This window comes from Watersipora subatra, chromosome 3 (genome assembly GCF_963576615.1).
Source record: "Watersipora subatra chromosome 3, tzWatSuba1.1, whole genome shotgun sequence".
Taxonomy (NCBI): Eukaryota; Metazoa; Bryozoa; class Gymnolaemata; order Cheilostomatida; family Watersiporidae; genus Watersipora; species Watersipora subatra.
The window spans coordinates 51,298,910-51,313,167 of NC_088710.1; the positions used below are offsets into that span (position 1 = coordinate 51,298,910).

At 37.9% G+C, this 14,258-nt stretch overlaps 2 protein-coding genes across 3 annotated transcripts in view; one reads left to right on the forward strand and one right to left on the reverse strand.

Annotated features, from left to right (window-relative positions):
• Positions 1-557: 557 nt before the first annotated feature.
• LOC137389516 (PDZ domain-containing RING finger protein 4-like) lies at positions 558-11,639 on the forward strand. The gene is made up of 8 exons (XM_068075543.1): positions 558-754; positions 6,609-6,853; positions 7,437-7,518; positions 8,101-8,265; positions 8,707-8,811; positions 9,453-9,563; positions 9,735-9,851; positions 10,267-11,639. The coding sequence occupies exons 1-8, from the start codon at positions 734-736 to the stop codon at positions 11,269-11,271; spliced, it is 1,851 nt and encodes a 616-aa protein (XP_067931644.1). The 5' UTR covers positions 558-733; the 3' UTR covers positions 11,272-11,639.
• Positions 11,640-11,687: 48 nt separating this feature from the next.
• Positions 11,688-14,258, reverse strand: part of LOC137389515 (uncharacterized) — a 33,386-nt gene continuing 30,815 nt past the window's right edge. For both annotated transcript variants that reach the window (XM_068075542.1, XM_068075541.1), the window contains exon 16: positions 11,688-11,837. In XM_068075542.1, the coding sequence (XP_067931643.1) occupies positions 11,688-11,837 (150 nt within the window). The remainder of the gene's footprint in view (positions 11,838-14,258) is intronic.

Consider the following 14,258-nt stretch of genomic DNA (forward strand, 5'->3'; position numbering starts at 1 on the left):
TGCTGCGTTTGACCCATTGTTCAGTCTGTAGAATGCTGAGCCCTGGGCCACATGAGGCCGGCTCGGTGTCCTGGAACTAGGTGTCCTGGAACTAGGGAATTTTTGGACATAATTTAGAAATGTGTCAAAAATACTACCACAAAAGATATTTTTATGGTGAGACCAGAGTGCGCAAAGCGCAAATCAAGGTCATTTGTAGGCAAAATGTACATCACTAAACAAGCCATCACATTTTTTATTAAACAAGAAACAAGTTTTTTCTATTCCAACATAAATTTTATTGTCTTCAGCAAATTTCTTTAGTTTGTTATGCCGGCTTACGTAACTTTCTAATAAAGTCATTGCTTTTCAGAAGAATAGCTCGCAAGCTTATATATTCTGATAGACGGCTTTAGCTCTTGACACCAGTCTCTTCATACGCGTACGTATGTGTCCCTATTACTCGTCTCTCATTGGCTAACTGGAATTCATCTAGCCAATATCTCTGCTGCATGCGCAATCCCTGCACTTCATCAAGCCTGACTTTTATTCTCACTCTTCATTTCACGCATGAAGCGCACGCCTATAGAGATCCATCAGTACAGATTAGTCTACCTTCTTAGCCGCTGCCGCTCCTCCATGGCAAAAACTCTCTGACCTCCAATTTTCCTCGCTGATTTAACAAGCACTATTCTACCTCGACTGCAAGACTATCTGGATATAGCCAAGACTATCTTTACATAAACGATAAATTATGGACTTTGTTATTTTAAAGGTGAGTCCTGTACATCGAAATCTGTAGCAAATTTGAGTGGTTATAAAATGCTTGTCAGTAGATTGCTAGGGCTGTGTTAAATGATTTAGGTGTATTATCAAGTTTAAAATATGAACTTTATTACTCTGTGCATCTGTATTGTTGATATCCTAAAAAAACTTATAAAAATAACACTACATTTAATAATAGTTAGCTAGAAATAGGAGTAGGCAGCATTTGTCACTTCTATTATCTAAGAAGGCTTTCTTTGCCTTTCATCATGCCATTAGCCAAAAAGGCTTGAAAAAACTAAAATTTCAGTATGAATTTACTTTAAAAAACAAAGAAATGTATAAACTTTGAAGAAATAACCTTTCGCCATTGCTACCTACATAAAAATGAAAAGGTATACAGTAAAAAATGCACTGTAGGTAGTAGGCATGAGATGACAGGTGGGTGCAGGTGACGCAAGGCTTATTATTGACAGATGGTCTCATATCTTCAGCACTGGTGCTGATACTGTAGGTAAAGAGAGTTCTTGTGATCAATGACATCAATCAATTATCACTCCTCAAGATAAGAGACTTGACTCACTCGATTCTGGCAAGCAACAGTTCCGTAACTCAGCCTGTTTAAGCTAATCGTCCTCTCATGTCCCATTGTCAACGAAGGAGGCAGGCCTCGCCTCAACAACTGATAGATGTATCTAAAGTAAAAATATGCTGGGTGATTGCATTAGTTGATGCTCTGCCAAAGCAAACACCAAGTGGAAACCGTAGTATAAATTCCCAGGCTATCAGATTGTGCTGATATTTAGGTCAGCCATCCTATCTCAGGGCTATTAGGTTGAGTTTATTTCCTGTCAGCAGGCTCTCTGCCATAAAAGTATTTATTCTTTATCCTGAGCTTTCTAAGACATCACACTGTCAGCTATCAATTTTCATTATTGCCACTTTTTTAACCTTAGCTCGCCGGTCCGCTAGTAGCCTTTGTTTCCTAATTTGTGCACCACGCCAATAGTAAATACTAACTAACAAAGGTTGCATCCTCAGAATACTTCTTGAATGCTAACACCTCAATATTTTAGTGAACAGAATTGTAAATTTTCTTCAACGAATATCTCCTACTAACATATTCTAACTGAAACCAAACCTGTTCAGAATGGGCATATACCTAGATGTGTATAGCTGTATCTATATTATATATTATATATTATATATGCCATTTCAAAGTAATTAAGTTCAAAAAGAGAACTATAAACTCTATGAGTTGAGTTTATTAAAACTACATGATTTTTATGGCTAAGATTCCTCATGGCAGCTACAATGTTGATTCACGTTTGGAGCTCATCAAGCTGTGATTGCCAGTTTTCTAACAGTCAATCGAAGCTGGAGCGTCAAGCATGAATCAACATTGTAGTTGCCACGAAAAATTTTAATCATAAAAATCGTCTTGTCATATTTATTTATATATCTATATATATTTATTCATTTATTAGTGGCGTGGAATAACGAGGAATATAATGGGAATTAAGGAGGTCTAGAGATAGCCGAACACACCTGACATAAATGCTTGCAATTAATTGAAGTGGCCAGTCTGATCTGCTGTCTAATGGGGAGCACCCAGGAGCTTCCCGCTGATCAGCTTGTCTCATCACCCTCTCTCATCAGCCTCTCTCACCTAGTCCGTGCTTTGGAATTACCTTAGTGCTTGTTTGGATAGCGTGGCTAGTCTGTCTTCAAAGGGTCATCAAAGTTCTTTGCACATTTTTGGCACGTTAGTGAGTTACTCAATCAAGACATGAAAGGCCGAAAGGCTAGCGTGGTACAGCAGTAGTGTAGCTCTATGGAGTCTATTGTTATTAACTCACTGGTTAATTGCTAGAATAATAGATCTTACCAGGGATTGTCCTCTTCTATCTTATCTCTTCAATCATTGCATTTGATTGACACTTTGATATCATTTTGTACCAAACTTCTAATTACTGAGAAACTCATGAGATACTTGAAGATACTTGAAGTTGTTTACCTACGTAACTATGGGATTCCTACATATTTGTAGGAATCCCATAGTTTGGCTTATAGCTGAGAGGCTGTCAGTTAATTTTATGTAACACATTTAATTCATCATCTAGCATGTTATATTATTGTTTAAAAATATGATTTGAACTTTTGCTACTGGTATCAAGCAGCATAAAAAAGTGACTTATCGAGAGACGGAAAGGAGGTTTTGTAATTGATGTATACCGTTGTTATAAGACAAATCAAATACCAGATCTCTGTCTGTGCTACCAATGTGGGAATTGGACTAGGTGTGAGCCAATAATAAATTTATTGAGCTACTTTTACTGTAAATAGTAAGTATTGTGAGTTGATATTGTAATAACGAGTATGGTTATTTCTACTAAATCTTTGCTCTATTGGAATTGCTCTATTGGTAATTTTGTCATTCAAAGTTGGTGTACATAAATGGCATTTGGTTGTTGGCAAAATTTCCTTATAAAATAAAATGACAACATTTTTACATCGAGCAATTCAGACATTTTTCTTCTCTTGAACGCTGCAGCTTGAGTCAATCTAACTCGCTGACCATGTAAAAACAGTAAAAGAGTTTCCATTGAATGATATATCTGTGTAAGAGAAGCCAAACTCCTTCCATTGTTATTATATTACAGTTTTTATTGAAGTCATTTGATACTCATGTAAACCTTTATAATGCATAGCATGCCACGTTTTCACTCGTACGCCTACATAATGCTCCAACCACATTCAATTTGAAAACATCTTGATATTTCGCAATCTTGCCTTTGTTTACGAAACAAGAGCTGGTGACTCTAAGATTGAACATTGGTCGTAGAAACTCATCGCTACCCACACGGTTTGAGCATCATCCTTCTAGCATATGATGGCATTTACAGTGATTATTTACAGGAGTACATAATACGAGGGCCATTTCATCTTCTAGGTGTGTTGGAATGGGTACTCCCATTGTAGAATAGGCATTGTGATTGGAGTTAATTATTTGGAGGCGTTATTTGATTAATTAGGGCGCTTATAACTGTTCATTAATTGCTCTCCACATTTCATCAAGAAGTCTGGCTTGACTTTCATGGCCATTTATTGCCGAATCTGTAAAATATTGTATTTATATAGCAATAAATCCATTACCTTCATCAGCTGGCTTCATACCCTACCTTGTATTACAACGAAAAGAGGAAGCAACTCTTAAATAAAGCTACAATGTTGAGTTAGCATCTGCTGGATGACACTTAGTCCTGTCGGTTGAGCTTTGAATTGTTGGCCTATAGAAATGTAGTAGATATAAAAGCAGGCCCTCAGGTAATTTAGCCCTAGTTGAGGTGCGACTAAGTGGAAGTTGTGGTGGGAAGGATGGCCGGTAGCTATTCTTCAGACCACATAATGTCTCAGACGTATTCCTACCAGCCATCAGCCTTGCTTTTCTATTCAGTCTGACGCCCCTGCCTAGTGAAATATTATTCTAATGCATTTTAGGAAGCAGGATATGACCCGCGTAGCCTTTGATCTCGTACATTACTCTATAATCAAAAGTATAATTAGTTGATTGACTCCCCAGTCTGCGTTGAGGTACTACTTTGTCACTTAGAATATTAACATTTAAACTGAAGAAAAGGCTAAATGTTACCAAACCAAGCCAACCTCTCAAATACATAAAAACAAAGCTGGTGGTAGGTTATTAAAGTCACCCGCTGGCCATGACTGAAATTTGATCAATTTTATCAGAGATCGATCTTGCTAAAGTGTAAAGTTGCGATATTTGTTAGCTTGTCCATAACACTGCGCATGATCGATTTTTTTCATCTTATTAATACATGTTATCTTATGTATTTATGACTGTAGTGGCCATGTTGGTGTTGCGTAATTCATAAACGGTTCGCTTTTATGTCGTTCGTTGTATAAGTATAAGTAATTATTTATACAGGAAATGTAATTTTCATGCAACTTGTTCCCCCATACCTAGCTTCGCTATGCTATAACTAACTTTTTTCACAATTGGATTGACCTTTCAGAGCCGAATTTTTTTCATGAGCAGTAATTTCTTTCAATTTGTATCACAACAATTTGTATCAAACCAATTCCTATCGATCTTAGCTGGTATGATCCTGATCCTTGGCTGCATTTTCACCATCTTTCAGTGTATCATTAAATTTGCGAGCCAATGAAATTTCTGTCACGAACAGTTTTGGGTTTGTTGATATTTTGAAGCAAGAACAGAAAACTCCTTATCAACATAAATATCGGTGATGAGACAAATTGCATCATCAATGATGCATAGATAACAGATAACATTGTTTAATTTCTGACTCTGTTGCGCAAAGCAGCTGGCCTGCAGCTAAACATCGTGCTTAGTATCTGTCAACCACTCGCTGTACGCTGTTCGAGATATTGCTGTCACTCAAATACGCAGATGGCCAACTCCTTCTTATCCGTATAATCCCTTAGTTCTACTATTTACTCGCAACTATATATGTGTCAACGAACTGCCTTCCCATGATACCCCACCTGCTTGCTATTACAATGTTGTGCTGCGCACATTTCAAATATCCACCTCTGTGACCGCAGATGTGACACATTTGTGCGTGCTTGCTGCCATTAAACTTACTGTTTAAAATTAATTTGTTCCACATTAAACATGCGTGTAACCTAATTTGTTGACACGGCTCATGCCGAGTATAACTGGAAGGTCGTTAGTAGCCGGAGGTATCGCATATCAAATAAAGTCGTGTAACATTAGTTTTGTCAGCTGGGAATGGCCAGCTACACTCGCTTATCTCGGGAGAAATAGTGTAACATTTAGCGGCTAACCGACTGAGATGCAGTCAGTTCTTAGTTGGCATAGTTAGGACAAATAAGGTGCTTCAGAATAATATTTCATGCGTCATCATTAGGTTGAGAGCGCTCGACATTTTTTAGCATTTCTTGATAATGTCTCATGGGAGCATTTCATTGCTATTATTTAACAACATGGAATATGATATACCTTTAGTGTTCTATAGTTTACTCGTGCATTCTTCTGTATTGTAAGCCTCGATTAGTATGCCTCGCTGGTCAACTTCTTTCTCTCAACATATTTCAAGTACAAACTTAAAAGAAATAGTAAAGATCTATCCTATGAGTGCACTTGCAGCAGAATAGATATATTTATAATATTCATAGATTCAGATATATTCAGATATTCATAGATAATATCACATAGCTCTAACTCGCATAACAAACAGCTATGTACCCAATTCTAGAATGTTCCAAGCATTGCAACACATTCTTAAATTAAGCAGAGAAAAAATACGGTTTTCCGCTATGGAATTTTTTTCATCAGTTCCTTTCTCAGAAAGTTAGGAAGATTGCCAGATTTCGAGTGCACAGCTGAGCATCATGTATGCCTGCAACGAGTATTTGCGTCATTCTACTGTACCTACCAACACTTGACCTGATAATTATAACATATATCGTGACCACTTCTATAATTTGCTTTGTGTGTTCAATTTTGCATTTTCTAATGAATCCAATTGGTTGAATACAAAAGTATTTGTTATTCCTAAAAAGTTCACGCTAAGGTGAAGAGGTATTGTAATCCAAAGGTGTATATAACCGCGCTGCATACACGCTGCACATCATAGCACTTGTTTCCTTCGAGTTGAATACAGTTGACTACTTCACACAATGAAGCCGTTAAACAGGCAACACCGTGTCACAGATAAAATGTTTCGTGATTTGGATTTCACCATCGTAAAGGTTTGTGAAAACTGCGAAACACATCGAAACATTCGTTTGCATGTTTGTTAATGCCTCTGTATTTCTATTATAGTTGTTTCTATTGTAAATCATATGATATTTAGGTGAACGGCAAGGATTTATCAAATGCGACGCACGAAGAAACGGTCGACTCTCTTAATGCAGCGCAGGAGCCAATCGTGGTGGAGGTAGAGAGACGTTCCAGCAACACCCGTATTACAAACACACAGAATTCGCGATTGGAGAAACTTAGCCTATCTTCAGTAGCGACTCAGACGGAGTGTTCGATTTCATCAGATGCCGCAAACTCAAAGATATTCATTGTTCCAGCACCTCCACCCATTACCAGGTAAAGAAAACATCACCTCCCCGTAATTATTCTTGTTGTTTCATATAACATTTAATTAGCAACTAGAGATTGCGTTAGTAAAACAACTTGGAATCTGTTTTTGATTGAAAGTTGGTTTAATCAAAGCAAGAGGGTCGGGTTACCACAAGCCCCGCCGCTGCTGCCCTTATTGTATAACATGAAGCGTCAGAATACTAATGACGCATTAACAGCAAACTTCTTGAAATGTTCTTAAAACATTTCTAATTTATTTACTCGTGTAAGATGAAACTTGGTCAATTGATAAAGCGTTTCTCTTTGTTCTAGGAATAACAGTTAATCTCCATTAATATATATGAGTTGCTATTCTGGTTCTATTGTGCAAGAGTTAATCATGCTCATTCCGTTGCTCCACAATGCGACTAATAAAATATTATGAACAATAGCGTTTTATGCAATGCTAGTTAGGAAAAGCGGTGACCTAGTGATTGAGCTATGATACTTAATGATCGAACGATATCTAATGTGTGCAAATCAAGTTCAATACGACGACGAAGGCCATGAGATTGCAGTGTTTTAAAATGTTAAACTCTGTATATTTTAGCTCATGTGAGGAAGTATTGGCGATGTCCGCTTCAAGCAGTGAATCAACGCTAGATGATGGAGCCTATGAAGTTGAATACCATGTACGTACGATTGTCTAATTAAAACAGTCGTGTTTATTTATGATGGCTTGAAAACATGTTAATTCATAACATGCCCAGGGTTGGCAAAAACAAACAGCTCACTTAAAAACAGTGTTTAAACTTGGCGGTCAGTGTGTGTGCAGTCTTACTCGCAAGTTAGTTGTTCTGTTGGAATCTAGATGTTTATTGGATTTTGTGTCTACAAATAAGCTAGCCTACAGTTCAATTCAATGATGTTTGCTTTCCATTTACTCGGCGTGGAGTTTGTAGTTATTTTATCACTGACAATAAATAGTCGCGTATAATATGATTAATTAAACTCAAATAGCATGGCTAATCATTGCAAGGGAGCCGTCAGGCATCAGGCACCTTGTATAAGTGTTATTAAACGCTTCTTAGACAATAGTGATATCGTCTCTCCTGCCATAAACATATGCTGCTAATGAGGTGAGATGACTTTGAGAAAATGAGGAATTAGCCTGATTGACGGTGGCTGACAGCTCTGCAATACACTGCGCGTTAGTTTAACCACTTTTAGCGAGCTATCAAGTGTTAATATCGTCTGTCTGGTGCCTTTTCTAGAAAGTCATTTTGAGAAGAGATTGTAACTCTGACCGAATTGGACTGACTCTCTCCTATGAGAAAGCTGAAGATGAGGACATGTCTAATATCTACATAGAAAAAGTCGAGGCCAATTCTGTGGCAAGCAGAAATGGAACAATACAAAAAGGAGATCAAATAATTCAGGTAACATCACGATGATGAAAGCATTCATGTACTCCGTTTAGATTTAGAGCAGAGGATCGGTGCAGATGCCAAGTAGTAGGTTGGTTGCCTTCAAATGGTCTAATTTTGTAAAGTGAGAGGAATGGCCAACTCCTCAAAACAATCATCTATTGTTTGACTTCTGGTCAATTTAAACAGCGGTGAGTGACTCTTGAAAACGCGCTCAATGCAAGTTGCACCGAAAAGTTTTTATGGGTCACTTATCTTATCAAAAAGAGAATCAACACTTGGCCCTACTATAACCGTGTGTACTAGGTGGTCTTTGATGCTTATTACCTTGCATTGTTCACTCCTTTCTTTCGTTTGTACTTGGTTTCTCCAGAGAGATCAAACGATTAGCTTTGTATTGCTCTTACCTAATGGCATTGTTTTACTTATAAACATTTTGGTATATTATTGTAGGTAAACAACCAAAATGTGAGAAACAGAGCGGATGCTATTAAGATCTTTAGAGAGAGCGGAGCGAATATTCAGCTGCTAATTTGCAGACTGGCTCACCCAGATCAGGTGCGCATCATCCACAGTTACTTTCCTTCTTCATAGCTGTAATTTGAGTTAACCAGGTTGGAGTGGGTTCATGTTCTGATGTACTCAGCATAGCTTGGTATCTTGTTTCCATTCTTACTCCATTTACACTCGGCTAATCTCTGATTAAGAGCCAGTGAAATACAACCTATTTAAGGATTGTTTAACACGGCGGAGGCTTTTAGTGAAAAATAATATTTTTTGTATGCCCAGGCAGTGTTTACGCGAAAACTAGTTTAATATGCCCAGCCCTGTTAAGCTAAGTAGCGCCACATGCTGGCAGTGTTTGGATTGGATTTCAGCGAATAAGAAATGATCAATCAGTCTGTATATCAAAACACTGGCTGCAATTTATAAAAATAATACTGCAAATGATTAAACTTGGGGTGAACTCACTTTTGATGTCAAGCAATTGCATTGGCGAACAACGCCCGGCCAGATTTTTGGCGGCAAATGAACAATTTATGCATTCAAAAGGAATAAGACAAATTTTGACGATCTGCTGTTTCTAGCTCTGGGGAGCCATGAGCTATTAGCGTAGATGAATTTTACAGGCTTTGCTGCCTTACGCATCTGGCCATTAACACAATCATAAATAGCATCATTACTGGCCTTTTCTGCAGATGGATGATGGTTTCCTCGAAGAGTGCTGTAGCAACATTGAAGAGGATCATGTTTATGAATATGTGTATACACAAGATATTAGAGGGATGCCACTTGACGTCGTAGAAGAGGTGAGTACGCATACCCCAACATCAGATATAAAGGTTATATGATGATACTAGACTTGCGCTCAAGCACTCCCTATCTTAGCGAGTGTCAGCTGACTCGGGTCTCTAGCTAGATATGAGAATCAATGAGATGTATGTTTGGCCAGACTCAACAGATATGGTTACTGTTTACAGAGATCTGAATACGAAGATGAGAGTAATCTCACCGACACAGCTACACTACCCAGCCAAAAAGAAAAGGAAGGAAAAGATTCGGGTGTGGGACAAGATAGTGCTGGCAGCTCTGAACAGGTACGTTGCAATGCCTTTGAAACATGTTGACAACTTGTTTGCGAATATTTCTCCATAGCCTGTTAGCAATTTATCTCTTGAGCACATTGGCAATCTCTATAACTCTTTAGTGATCTTTCTTTATATCCAGTTAGCAACTATTTTTTGACAATGTTGGCAAAATATCTCTATAGCTCTTGGGCAACATTGTTTTATAGTCTTTTGGCAAACTTGTCTTGAGTGGTTGGCAATCTATCTTTCAAGCATACTGACAATATTTTCTATTTATTTTGTTGTCATTATTGTAGTAATAACTCTCCTGCTTATCTCATGCAATGAAAAATTGCAATATTCTTGGCAAATGTCCAAAAGTTATATTTTTCGTTAATTCTGTCAGTGTGCAAATACAGAAACTTATCATCTTTTTGTGCTTCAGGAATGTGAGTCAAGCCACTACGAGACTATAAGCCCTTCAAAGGAGCTCGATTTACCTGCGGGTATAGAAAAAGACTTGAAGTTTCGACAACTACTCGAGGTTAAGTGCGCCGAACTCTCACTTGATTCCGTTGATCACCTTTGTACCAAATTAAATCAACTGCAAACTGATAGTAGCAACAGAGTCGTCCCTAAGATGGGAACGAAAATAATGAGCCATCAGACTGGTAGTGAACAGTCAGGAATGGTAACACAGGCGGAGATGAACGATACCGCCTATAACACTGCTGAAAGTGCTCCAACTACTCTTGAACTCACTAAAAACCTAACTGGATCGTCTTTTAGCTTATCACCTAGCAAAAAACAAAGTCGAAGATTATTAGAGAAAAAGAGACGACAAATAGACAGCCCAAACTCTTCTCCATTGACTAGTACGACTGACATTACCTACACAACCGAAGATAAGCTAGCTGAGACGATGGCTCAGCAGCAACATATTCTCCTTCAACAATCCAAGAACTCTACATTAACCAAAGACAACCAGGAGGTGACCGAAGATGCCGGAACCTTTACAGAAAACTCACACATGGAGTGGGTAGTAAAACGTAGGTCTGACGGTAGCAGATATATAACAAGACGACCAATTAGAACGAAGATATTGAAAGAGCGCAAAAAGAAACTAGAGAATGAACGATGTGGCATGACGACTGATGATGACACAATGTCAGAACTAAAGGTAGGCCGGCACTGGACACGTGATGAGCGAAGAGCACATTTGCAGAAAGCACGAGAGCATCAGCAGCGTAAGGCAATCATGCAGCAGAGAGTCGAGATGGCGCGTAAGCAGGCACGGGAAGGCCAGAATCACATAATCGCAATGAGCCACAAAAAACTACACAAACATACAATGAAAGACGTTGACTTTACAACTGTTCAAGAACTTCTTGCTCACCAAGGAAAGATACCAATCTCTCCCTCTAATCTTGTTTCCGTAACAACTGTGTAAACATGTATTCACAGATTACAGTGGTTTCAATTTGTGCTATGTATTGGCGAACGGTGCAATATTATTCTACATACATTTATGTATGTGAATGAAATTGATCATGCTGTAGGGTGATCGATTCGTCATTATTTTTATTACTAAATTATTGGGTTTTACGTAACTGAATTAAAGTTACGCAGTATTTAAAGAGGAATTATCTGGCTAGTCAGTTTGTTTTATCACAGTCATATGTTATCACTCGTGGCACTGTGGAGTGTGTAGACTATACTCCGCCATATATATATATATATATTACACACGAATGATTGTGTGAAACTTCTATCAAGTGATAATCTGTACAGAAATAAATAGAGATATAATATATAGGATATCGTTAGTTGATGTCAATGAAAAGTTAGTAAATTCTCCATAGAACATTAGACGGAAGTTTTCAACTTGGTGCAAATCTGACTTCCCACTGATTGCCACTCATCTCTTTTTACACAAGAGTTAAGGAACCCAGGCATATTGGCCATCGCGCAAGCACCTATATAAGCGGCGTGGTACCTGTGAGGACTCGTGTGTACCTGCAACATAAATATCAACAGAAGTTCAATGAGTTTGTTTCATTTGCGATAGATGATTGCACACAAAGTGCTATTGTTCAGGATTGATAAGTAGCTGTGCAAACACTAGTTTCAATTTGAAGTCTCCCATAGACATTTATTCTAGCCTGCAGTGATTGGAAAAATATATTAACTTTTGTCTATGGAACTGGTGATAAAACCTCAAGTGTTGCCTAACGCCTGTACCACTCGCAACAGCAAAATGACGTAATGTCAGATTTTAGAAGAATCGCTAAAACACTGTACTAGTTAGGGCACTAGCTAGATGCAGCTCGTGAGAAAACCCTTATTTACCTTAAAGATAATCTTTTACATAGTCCTATCAGCCGCAGTGCAACAAACCCTTGCAGGGCAAACCCTTGGAGTTGACTCAGACAATTCCTCATATCAATTAGACAAAAAGAATTGGGTGGAGCAAATAGTGGCAGGACTGCTGATAATCGCTATCATTTGAGTGGCCAATGCTTTATTCACCAAAGTTCATTAGTGGCTGACAGTATGTTAAGTTGACGGCAATGTAACCTTAGGAATTTGGATAGGACTTCAAAGCTAAGAAAAACAGCCAAGTTTGAGATAGTCTATCCATTTCTAACCACTATCAGCATCGCCAACACAAAACATGCACCGAGCGGAATAAAACATTCACCAGTTTATGATGAGACTTGAACGTTGTACACAGCGAAGTTGACCGCTGATAAAGACGGCTCTCATATGTACGACAACCACGTAGACACAATGCTATCAGTTTTGACGACAATCTCTTACACACGTCCGTCTGCAGCACCGAGCTCCCTCTCTGAGAGACACCGCATCTGACGCGGTGTACAACAGGAAAGACTTTATAGTAGTTACAACAAATAATACAAAAGATTTGCTTATCTCTCCACTAAGTTGACTGTAAAACACGCGAGGACAATGGAGTGTCAGCTGAGAGCTAGGCATGGCTTATCTCTGCTGCGGCAGATGAAAGAAGCCTTCTGACATTCTAGTGCAGGTATCTACGCTGCTTAACTGCCGGTTTCCTCTAGGTCTGTACGAAACACAAGGCATTCTAAATGCAATGACAAAAGTACACAGTCACAGTATTTAATCATCTTGTGTGCCGGCCATCCGATATCCCTTAAAGCATGGTAAGAAACCTGTTGTGAAATCCTATCTAAATACACTTGAATGAAAATGGTTCATGTCAGGTAGATTTTGCAATGTTACTTTTTGGTTATAAGCAATTTTCTTACAAGAATACAACTTCCTTTCAATGAAAAAAGAACAGAAAATGTTAGCCTTTTGCATATCCACTGTACTCTTGTAAATGCTGCCCTCTGCTGATGAACAGATGCAATCATCTAGTAGTAACCATAAAACCTGTTGTACTACTTGGCTCGTCTTCCCAAGAGTAAATGTGCTGCTTTCATTTTTTCATATTTGAATAATTTTACCAAACAGCACACGGTTTTCAATATTTGATATTGGCGAGCATTGTCATAAAATTGTTTTTTAAATAATTTTAAAGATGAAATAGTTGCTACAGCTAAAGACCGATTGTTTTATAGCGCAATTTGCTTGGTCTCTCAAGACCTTATAAGTGTCATGATAATCGTATCTCTACCAAATAAAACACAGAACAATTAAGACTTTATATATGCAGACATTCATTTTATAATCTGATATTCTGATAACGTTGTTCGACATTAAAATCTAAAGCAACTAATTTATTTATTAAACCAAAGTTCATATTCAATATTATGTTATATTTACGGAGATAAGAAGACCTCTCTCATGCAAATGCAGTAGATTGTCTTTCAAAAACTGCAAATGAAAAGATATTTTGATTTAAGTACATAGCGTGGTCATTATATCTCATTTTGCTGACAAAAATGCTCATATGTAGAAAATGGAAGTTGGATTTTTTAAGCTTGGCTACACAAAAGGATGTCTAATATATGTGACACTATAATCAGAACTATCGAATATTGACAGGGTGACCAGACTTTACGACGAATCGCCAAAGTTTTCTCTACAATCTTCTATAAAAAACTGCCATTTTTCAATAATACAAGTGTAAACTGTATATTAGCAAATAAAATAATTTGCTTAATGTAATTTCCAACAAACATTTTAAATTTTTATTAAGCTATAATTAAATAATCGTAATGACAAAAGGGTCATTTTTAATGACATTTTTGTTATCACTCCCAAAATGTGGAAAGTGTGCTCAGTAGTCACAGAATTAACCAATAAGATGTGCGAGACGTGAAAATGCTGAAATTGGTGCCAAGGTTATTGACTACGCATGCCGAATGTATCATATCTTTCCACATCACTGTGTGTAGCCGCTATGTTGGAACCTGTTGCCTGTCACATAATGGCGCGTAACACTAGCTC